This window comes from Mastomys coucha, unplaced genomic scaffold (genome assembly GCF_008632895.1).
Source record: "Mastomys coucha isolate ucsf_1 unplaced genomic scaffold, UCSF_Mcou_1 pScaffold16, whole genome shotgun sequence".
NCBI lineage: Eukaryota > Metazoa > Chordata > Mammalia > Rodentia > Muridae > Mastomys > Mastomys coucha.
Window position 1 is genome coordinate 1848295 of NW_022196898.1, and position 10997 is coordinate 1859291.

General features: G+C 42.8%; 1 protein-coding gene across 1 annotated transcript in view; it reads left to right on the forward strand.

Annotated features, from left to right (window-relative positions):
* Nucleotides 1–3725: 3725 nt before the first annotated feature.
* The window catches only part of Naa15 (N(alpha)-acetyltransferase 15, NatA auxiliary subunit), a 66956-nt gene continuing 59684 nt past the window's right edge, over nt 3726–10997 (forward strand). The window contains exon 1 of the mRNA XM_031376211.1: nt 3726–4247. Coding sequence (XP_031232071.1) covers nt 4194–4247 — 54 coding nt within the window. The 5' untranslated portion in view covers nt 3726–4193. The remainder of the gene's footprint in view (nt 4248–10997) is intronic.

Here is a 10997-nt window from a genome sequence, read left to right on the forward strand (position 1 = left end):
TCTGTGTAGCCCTGGCTGTCCTGGAACTCACTCTGTAGACATTGGCCTCGAACTCAGAAATCCGCCTGCCTCTATCTTCCAAGTGCTAGGATTAAAGGCATGGGCCACCACTGCCCGACTCTTTTTACTTTTTAAAAATTTTTAGTCTTGTGTGCATGTGGTGGTAGTGAGGGTCTAAGAATGGAGGTCCTGTTGATGACCAGAAGTGGGTACCATTTTCTCTGGAGCTGGACTTATAGCTGGCTGTGAAAGAACTCAGGTGGGTGCTAGGAACCAGTCTTAGGTCTCTGTTAGGGAGAAATGGGTTCTTAACAGTTGAGCCATCTCTCTAGCCTACAGATATACAATCTTATCCAGAAAAATGGTTTGCTAAAATCTAAAGCTGTTTAGGTCCACTTTAATAGCAAAAGAAGTGTTAGCAGTTTTCCATGTATTTTCAGCAATATTATTTTAAGATATTTTTATTTTTTAAAAAGTATTTATTTATTTTATGTATGAGTGGCCTATTTGTATGTACACCAGCACTTCATCAGAGGACATCAGATCACATGAATGATGGCTGTGAGCCAACATGTAGGTGCTGGGAATTGAACTCAGGACCTCTGGAAGAGCAGGCAGTGTTCTTAACTGCTGAGCTATCTCTCCAGCTCCTAAAATCTTTTTATTAAAATGAAAATCTTTAGCTGAATGGACAACTCATATGGAATCCCAGCTCTCTGGTAGCTGAGGCAGGAGTGCCTCGATTTTGAAGGAATTGTAAAATTTTACACTAGGTTAGTGTAAAACCCTATTTTATAAAAGAAAAAAAAGGTGTGACCAAAAAAAAAAAAAAATAACTCAGAGTAAAGGCACTTACTGCCAAGCCTGGTGACTTGAGTTCAATTGCTACGTCCCACACGGAAGGAGGGATCAGACTTCTACTAGTTTTCTTCTGATCTTCACATGGTCACTTTGACAAGCATACATGTGCACACAAATATACAAGCATACATGTGCACACAAATATACATAGACTTACACTAAATAAATGCATTTAGAAAAAGCAGGAGAAAAGAAAACAAATTATTGATAGAAGGCAAAAATAATTCTATTGTGCTTTGTGGCTCAGTTTAAAACTCAAAGGATGGCTAACCATGTTACTGAGCCATGGAGTTACTTTAGTTTGTAACCTAGTTTGAGCTTGCTCAAGTAAGCAGAGCAGCCTACTAATGCGCTGAATCAGCTGTTGGCTCTCAGCTCACTGGCTTCTCGTCCACTCAGCAACCTGGCAGTTGTATATGCTTTCTTCACCATCTCGCCAGAGCTTGTCCTGACACAGCTTTTGGTAGTCTTCAACAAGTTGAAACAGAAGCCGCAGCTTGTCCAAGTGCACAGAACCAGTATATATAGTAAGCCCATCACTAACTTCAGGATTCATGCTGGGAAAGTCCAATTCGTACTCAGAATTTTGCTTCCCGTGTCCTTTGACTAGTGCATATTTTGGGGAAGCAGTAAAGTATGAGCATACCATTGCCAGCATGTTAGAGCTCACTGGGCCCCTACAGTTGCAGGAGGCAGCTGTGGATGAAACTCCCATCTTGAAAAGAATCCAGCCAGGAGCTAATAGCTATTATATAGTTTGGTAGATGTCTTTCTTAACATTCATTTAAACCATGTCCTGAATTTAAATGCTAAAAACCCTATTTGTGACCTAGGTAAGGGGAGATTTGAGGTAGCAGCTAGAAAACAAGTTTCAGCCTTGGATTTTTTGTGAAGAAAGGTGTTACTTCACAGATGTGCTCAAAGGAGGAGGGAGGAGGTTATGGGGGGGGGAGAAGAAGAGCAAGAGTTGGGGTGAGAAGAAAACAATAGATACATAAAAAGTCCATAGATTAAACTCAAGACCTGAAGAATGGTTTCTTGTATATGCAAATTTTTATTAAACAAACAAAAAATCAGAAGCTAGCCTAAAATGTGACTGTTCTTTTGTTAAATCTGGTGACAGGCTTCTTTTCTGATGCTTTTTTTATAAAATGCATGTACAGACTGGCCCTGGCACTCCACTCCAGGCAATCTTCCTGAGTGCTGGGCTTACTTCACTCAAGTCCTGCTGCCCTAGCCTCCCCAGCTCTGGGATTACACACGTGCACCACCACACCCTGCTGGAGGAAGCCCTTCTGCCACAGTGGCCGGGAAGGATGTAAGGCCAGCAGCAGCTGCAGTGCCAGTCTGACTTGGCTGTTACTTCCTGCTCACATTCAATTTCTATCTGTGGTATTGTAGTGATCACAGTAGGTGTTTTATTATTGAGTTCAGGCTATCAAGTCACTGACTTCGTGGCCAGACTATTATTTATAAGTGCATTTTAATGCAGGAATGAATCAGATCAATGTTGTAATTAGACCAGTGTTCACTGAACCTTAAGAACTGCTGTCTGGGTTGAGAGAGATGGCTGGACAGTTAAGAGTACTTGCTGCTGCCCCAGAGGACCTTTCCCAGCACCCATGTTGGGTGGCTTACAACCTCTTGCAATTCCAGCTCCCAAGTATCTGGTACTCTCTTCTGATCTCTTATGGGCACCAGTACACACACATACAAACATACACAAATAAGAACATCATTATAACAAAAACTGCCCACCCAAACCTCTGCTGCTTAGACTTGGACGGGTAACTATGTCTATAATCTCAGCATTTGGAAAGCAGAGAAGGAAGATTATAGGTTCAAGGTAAGCCTGAGCTACCTAGGAACACCAACCAACCAACCAACCAAATTACTATTTAGTGGGAAGGGGATTAAATGTAGTAGAGGGAGACAAGATGTTAAGGGTATGTATGTATGTATGTGACTATGATTGAAACATATTATGTACATGTATAAAAATAATGAATGCCATTTATGTATAACTAACATGCTAATAAAACATTACAATTTTAAAAAATTATTTGTACAAGTTGAAAAAAACAAAAAGTTGTATTTAGTGCTGTGGGTATAGCTAGCTTAATCGTAGCAGTGCTTATCAGGCATGTATAAAGCACCAGGTTAGATCTTCAACAGCACACACTTGGCTCTTGTGATTCAACGGCTTGTCATTTTGTAAAGTTTTTTTTTTAACTGTAATGGAATGTCTGGATCCCCTTCACGCTCAGGCCTGACCTTGCTCTGTGGAGTTCGGGCCTCTAAGGATCGAGGAGTTCTATTAACAGGCAGTTCAGTCTCGAACCTCAACTCCACTACATCAAGGTGACTCACACAGCCAGTTCCTCAACCCTGCATTAAATGACTTCAGCAATGAAATAAATATACACCTCAACCTTCAGAGGCTCCTTTGGCAGTATAAATATGTCACTTCGGATCTGGTCAACACCTTTCCTGGCTATCTCTAGCAATAGTCAACAAAAATCACTGATACCCTAGCCAGCCGGGTCTATTTCATAGGTCAAGCTCTTGGAGGCTTTTCAAGACTTAAAGCCTTCTTTTTCGGGTCGGTTCACAAATTCCCACAGCAGCGAAGGTTTTCTTGTCTTACTCTTCGCTCGCTTCTGTTCACAATTTAGGCACTTGGGCCTTGAACCACTACATCTCTTCTTAAAACATCTCCATTTTGGCACTTGATGCTCAAGCTATGATGACACCATGTGGGTGAGTCTATCCCATCGAGCGAAAGGCCGGTCTGGCGAGAAGGGGCAGAAAGTCTGTTTCCAGAGAGGAGGAGGCGGAAGCGTCATTGGCGGCCCTCCCAGGCACGCGGCACTGGCAGGACCGGCGGAGCCAACTCGGAATCCGCTGCTCCGCAGGCCGAACCGGCCTCCGCGTTCCCGGCAGGCTCCGGTGCATCGAGGGTGGGGAGAGCGGGTCACCGCGCCTGCGCGTTGGAAGGTGTGACCCGGGTGGGAAAGCCCTCCGAGTCCGCCATTTTGGCTGCCTCTGTCGGTCTTTTCAGTTACCACGTGAACCGCCGACGGAGACCCGTGAGGGGGGAGGTGGCGGCAGCGTTAAGTGAGAAAGGGGGAATAGGAGGAAAAAAAAGAAAGGAAAAAAAAAGGGAGGAGAAGGGAGTGTCAGGACAGGGCGGCGCGGCGACACCGGAGGCCTAGTGGCGGCGGAGTGGAGGATTCAAGACTGAAGTGAGCTCGGGAACGGCAGTGGCGGCGGGCGGACAAACGGACTGACCGAGCCGGGCGGTGGCGGGAGCCGCGGGAGAAGCCGGAACCATGCCGGCCGTGAGCCTCCCGCCCAAGGAGAACGCGCTGTTCAAGCGGATCTTGGTGAGTGAGAGGCTGCGAGCGGGCGGCGGAGAGCGCCTCGCTGGTAGCCGGGCCTGTCAGTTCCGAGCCCGGGCGGGCGGCCGAGCGGGCGAGCGGCCGGGCGGGCACCGGGCCACCCCTCGGGGACCCCACCTTGGTTGTGCTGGCTGGCTGGCGCACTCTTTGGTCTCGCCCCGGTAGCGCCCACCTCCATCCGCGCGCCGCGTACCGCGGGCTTCGGAGGCCTCGGTTCCGGACTAGGCCCCGACTCCCCGGCTTCTCCACGGCTGCCTTTTTACCCTCCTAGAACGAAGGGAGGAGCAGCCTGGCCTTGAGCGGGGCAGCGGGCCGCACGGGCCGGGAGTGGCGGGCCGCTCGGGACAGGGATCCTGCTGGCTGCTCGGGGTGGCACCCTCGGAAGGAACAGGTGGTGTGGCTGAGGCAGGACTCATTCATTGCTTGAACGCGCTTCTCCCTCTGCGGCCCGTCCCTCCCTCTTCCTCCCCACCTGGGATTCACCTGTCCCCGCCCGGCCGGGGTCACTGTTTGATTCGAAAGGATGGAGCCGTGTAGAAGCGAAGGGTACTCTGTCACCTCCATCTAGGCACTTGCATATTTGATCCTGCAGCCCCTTGGCCTCTTTTTTTGGGAGTGGGAAAAGAAACATTTGTTTCTTAGTTGGAGGGCAGAGCGGCCCCACCCCGCCACCCTTCTCCGGAGGTGGGACTCATTTCTAGGGGCGGTCCGGTAGGAAGTTTCAGTACAGACCTTCCCCCCACCCCCCCTTACTCAGTGAAGTTTTTAAAACAGTGGTGCAAAAACTCAGCAGGAGATAATAGAAGAATCTTTTAAGACGGATCTTGTTGACGCTATCTCAAACTCATTCCCTGTGCTTCAGATGTTTGCAGTTTGCATAAAAATACGAGCAGTGATACTTGTGGGGGTATTGGAATGAATCTGTTTACATTGTAAACTATGCCCTGCATTATTGGCGCTGTCAGTAATACATTGTAGCGCTTTTTGTTGTTAGTGTGAGGGTAGCTTCTTTTACACAAACTTTTGTGTGTGTGAAAGAATCAACTGTATTCGCCACACTTGACTTGAGTTTTGGAGGATGTGTGTGTGTATTAGCCTTTTCGATTGCGGTTATAATTCATTTGTTGGACAACGGAATAAGGAGATCTAGACTTTTGGCTTTTTTTTTTTTTTTAAAGCCATTTATGGGCTGGAGAGATGGCTCAGTGGTTAAAAGCAATCATTGGCTGCTCTTCCACAGGTCCTGAGTTCAGTTCCCAGCGACCATATGGTGGCTCACAACCATCTATAGTGGAATCTGATGCCGTCTTCTGGTGTGCAAGACATTCAGAAAATTGAGCACTTATATACATGAAATACATAAATAAATCCTAAATAACCATTTATATTGAGGTAATTGATTTTTTATAGAAATATCCATGTTATCTTTTTAATCAATTTGTGTTGAAAAACCTATTAGTCACTTCCCATACTATTTGGTGTTTTGTTTTCAGACCTTAAGAAGTCTTAAGTGGATTTGTAGCATAGTATTTAGTTTTCAGTGTTCTGAAGCAGATCTTTCTTTCTGTAAGCCAAACTGGACTGGAACTCTTTTTCTGCCTCAGTATCCCAAGTGCTGGAATTACAGATGGGAACTACTACGCACTTTTTGTGACATAGGTCTAAAATGATTTATTTTTATTTATGTGTGGGGAGGTCAGAGGGCAACTTCTAGGAGTTGGTTCTCTTTTTCCACCAATGTAGGGGTTCCTGAGATTAAACTCAGGTCAACAGATTTGGCTGCAGAAGCCGACTTTAGTATTGTCTGCTTTTAATCTCAACACTTGGGAGGTGGAGAAGGTGGAAGCAGGCGGTTTTTGTTAGTTTGAGGCTAGCTGGCTCTACTAGGGAGATCCAGGAAAGTCAGATATACAGTGAGACCCTGTCTTAAAAAAAAAAAAAAACAAACCCCAAAAAACCAAAATAGGAACAGATTTGGTAGCAAGTGTTATTTTTTACTCACTGAGCGTCTCACCAGCCAAACAACAGTTGCTGTTATTATTTCTGTGCTGGAGATCTCACCAGGGCTTTAGCATGTGAAGCAGGTAATCCATCTGAGTTATACCCAATTATTTTAAGACTAAGTAATGTGTAGGTAGAACTATATAGCATAGTTCTCTTTCAGTACTTACCCATCCTGTCCCCTTGCTCCCCCTTTTCCCTCTTATTCTCCTTTAATGCTGGAGGTTGAACCCTGTGCTAAATACAAGCAGAGATATGTTCCCAACTCTCTGTTTATACTGACTAGGGGAGGAAAGCCCTGAAAAATCAAGAGTACCAAAAATATACTTAGCTGAAACAAAAGAAATCTGCAGACTTATGCTTCACCCTTAGAAATAAAGACATTGCTTTGTATAGTTGTAATATCATTAACAATTTCCTTTTCTTAATATTCAAGTTTCCCAACTGTTAATGACACCCTTTTATTGTTTGATTTTTCTCTTTTGAGACAAGGTTTTACTTTGTACTTCAGGCTGGCCCCCAGTTCTTGGTATTCCATCTACCTCAGCCTTCTAGTACTTGGATAGCAGATGTGAGCCACTATGCTGAGCAGAATCAACTGTGTGCCTGTATATATGCTCATGCTGGAATTGACTCCAGGGCTTTGAACATTGCTAGACAAATATTCTCTACCACTGAGTTGTATATATCCCCTTAAAAAAAAAAAAATCACTTTTTTTTTTTATTTTGCGAGAGCCATAAAATTACATACAGTTTGAGAAATAAAACAGATATTCTTTGTATATTTTTCCAAATTAGTATCATATATGTGTTATAATTGATTGTAACATTGTTAAGTGTTTACCAATTTTACTGTATTTCCCAAGTTTTACTTGTAGTTGAGTGTTTAGTTCTCTGCAGGGCTATTACACAGGTAGGTTCTGTCCCTACAGCCAAGATGTAAGACAGTTGTATAGAAACACAGAGGAGCGCTGTATTGCCCTTCAGAACCACATCCACCTATGTCCTTCCCACCCTCTCCTCTCACCTTCCCGTAGCCATGATTAATGTGTCTCCTATTTATGTCATTTAGAAAGAATATTTACTAAAGAGAACCATAAAGTATAAAAGTTAACAGGTTGACATTTCTTCCGTGCATAAGAATTTCCTTGTGGCTCACCCAAATTTTCACTTGTATCAGTAGTCTGTCCTATTTTATTGCAAAGTAATATTTGCATTATAGACTTAGTAGGGTTTGTTTAACTTACAGAATAAATGATTCTTGGTCGTGATGGGATAAAAACCTTTAATTTCATTGCTAAAGTCACAGTACAAAGAGGATTTATTATTTTAAAGCATTTTATTAATCGTGCATGGGTGTTTGTGAATGTTGTAGATGCCTTCCTGCCAAGGCTCACATGTATAGGTTAGAGAACAGTTTCAGGAATTGGTTGTCTTTCTACCATGTAGGTCTCAGAGATTAAATTCAGGTCTTCGAAGGCAAGCACCTTTATACATTGAGCCAGTTTGCTAGCCCACTAAAGGATTTATTGTGATAAGACATAAACAAGAAAAATGTGTAAATCACTAAATGGAAGAAAAGGAGATACAATGTTTTTATTGTTGACTGACATTAGGAATGAAATAAATGTTCCCAAGCAAAGTAATAGTTTTGTTTCAGAATTGCATCTGTTACAATTTTTATTGTGTTAGCTCTCTTGCTTTTTCTTTTTTTTTTCTTTTTTTTCTTTTTTGAGACGGGTAAGGGTAGAGATCATGTCTCTCACATAGTTTTGATTGTCCTGCAACTCACTGTATAGACCAGAATGGACTCAAATTGTTTGCCGCCACTTGATTTTTAAGCTTTTCCCCACCTTTTTTCTGATCTGGTAAAGGAAAAGTTGGGCATACTCTAATGCTAAAACTAAGTGTTGGTAGGTTGGGGAGTCCTTTTGTCCTGCTATCTTAGTAAATTTACTTACATAGGATCAGTCCGTACTTCACAGGAACTATTGGCCTCAATTTCTGAATGATGAAATGTTTCTAAGTGTTTTGTCTGTGTATATGTTTGTGTACCACATAGTTGCAGTGGACCTCCTGTGATTAGGGTTACAGACCAACCTGTAGGTACAGGGAATCGAATTCTGGTCCTCTGGAAGAGTGAGCAGCAAATGCTCTTACCACTGAGCCATTTCTCCAGCCCTCTGGCTCAGTATGGAAACCTGGTTAAATATCACTTTGCACAATTTTGTAATTTCTACAGTACATTTGCCTGGCTTGGTTTAGTTGGTTTGATACCTATAATAAACATCTGTTGCATATTTGCCCCTCCTTTCCTCCACAGGATTGTGTTTTCTGAATAAGCATTGTAATAAATTGATAAAAAAAATCTGTGCAATAAATTGATAAAAAAAAATCTGTGTCGGGCAGTGGTGGCGTATGCCTTTAATCCCAGCACTTGGGAGGCAGAGACAGGTGAATTTCTGAGTTTGAGGCCAGCCTGGTCTACAGAGTGAGTTCCAGGACAGCCAGGGCTACACAGAGAAACCCTGTTAAGAAAAATCTGCAAAATATTTGTCTCTAGTTCATTTAGGGGAAAGAAGGTAAAATTTTTTTTAAAAAAAGAAAGTAAATTTGATGTTACAAATATATGTATGTTGTATTATGTGAGATTTGCTTGATTGCTTGCTAGTCTTTCCTTTAAAATTTCACATTTTTAAAAAAAGATTTATTTTTATTACACTGTAGCTGTCCTCAGATGCACCAGAAGAGGGCGTCAGATCTCATTTTGGGTGTTTGTGAGCCAGCATGTGGTTGCTGGGATTTGAACTCAGGACCTTCGGAAGAGCAGTCCAGGCTCTTACCCGCTGAGCCATCTCGCCATTGTTTTAGTATATTTAGAAGATGAAGTAATTAGGAAATTGTGGCTTCTGCATATATACTTTTGGTGCTATTTGTTCATCCAGATAGTTTGAGAGTTGCTCCGAGCTTTACCTGCTCCCTCCCCACCCCCTTCAGTGTTTTGAGACATGGTTTCTCTGTGTAGCCCTGGCTGTCCTTGAACTTTTTCTGTAGTCCAATCTGGCTTTGAATTCAGAGATCCTCTTGCCTCTGTCTCAGGAGCCCTGGAATCAAAGGTGTGTGCTACCACCCAGCTTTACTTCCCTTTCTTGGGATCTAGGTTTAGGGGTAGGAAAGGTGTTCTTGAAAGGTGTGGGCAAAACTCATACCTATACCTTTCAGCTCACTTGGAAAGCGTCCTTAATGCCTGCAGTCAGATACCAGCATGCTGGTTGTTACACTGCAGCATCCTTTCCTTTCCCTCTTTATCTACTAATGTGAGTTGGGGGAAAATAAAATCCAAGTTGGGAACATTTAACTACTGCTATTATTTGAATTTTAGTCTTAGTAGTTTGTTGAACTTAGGACAATTTTTCTTTCTTAGAAAAAGGTTAGAATGGTAGCAGCTTGGTTATAGTTTGTGATTTACAGTTCCATTTCTGAGGCTGTGCTCTGAATCATTTATAGAGTAGCCTCAACTTTCTGAGTACTAGACTGTGGTTATGTGCCACCGTGCACACTTCTTACAGCATGCTTCTTGTGAATTCTTTCTTAATCTCAAAACTTTGCAGCTGGGCAGTGGTGGCGCATGCCTTTGGGAGGCAGAGGCTGGAGGATTTCTGATTTCGAGGCTAGCCTGGTCTACAGAGTGAGTTCCAGGACAGCCAGGGCTACACAGAGAAACCCTGTCTCAAAAAACAAAAACCAAAACAAAAACCAAAACAAAACAACAAAAACCTTGCAAGGCAGACCTTTTTTAAAAAAAATTGTTTATTTTATGTGCGTCATTTTGTCTGTATATATGTCAGTGTGAAGGGTTCATATTCTGGAGTTATAGACAGCTGTGAGCCACCATGTAGGTGCTGGGAATAGAGCTTGACTTTCCAGTGCTCTTAACCACTGAGCCATCTCTCTGGCCCTAAAAGGCAAACTTTAATTTAATTTTTTTTGTTTGTTTGTTTTTTGTTTTTTGTTTTTTTCGAGACAGGGTTTCTCTGTGTAGCCCTGGCTGTCCTGGAACTCACTCTGTAGACCACATTGGCCTCGAACTTAGAAATCCGCCTGTCTCTGCCTCCCAAGTGCTGGGATTAAAGGCATGCGCCACCACTGCCCTGCTTTTAATTTAAATTTTTACCTATTTTGTGCGCGCGTGTGTGCGCACTTGCGCATGCATGCACATACATAATGCTGCAGCAGGATGTGTGGTGATCAGAGCCAGTTTGTGGTAATTGGTTCTGTGCTTCCACCATGTGGGCATTGGGATCGAACTCAGTCCAGCAGGCTGGATAGCAGGCATCTTTACCTACTGAGCTATCCTGCTGGTACCATGCAGATAGTTTTATTAAGTAAACAGACTGAAGTTAAAGTAAGGTTCACAGCTAGAGTTAGGAGTGAGGAACCAGATTTTACTTTTTCAGGGCAATTAAATTATATTTATCTAGTATTTACTATTTGGGAAAGAGATGTGAGGGAAGAGAGAGAAAAAAAGAAAAAAGTGTTCCTTATAGCTATGATAATTAGTTTAAGTTGCAGATGAAATTTATATTAGGAATTATTATCAAGTAGATTTACATATACATAGGAAAGGTCATCTGCCATTTTTATTTTACATTCCCTTAAGTTGAAGATCAGACATACGTGCTAATCTTTAGCTACTTATTTAAGTTTTAACTCTTTTTTTTTTTTTTTTTTTTT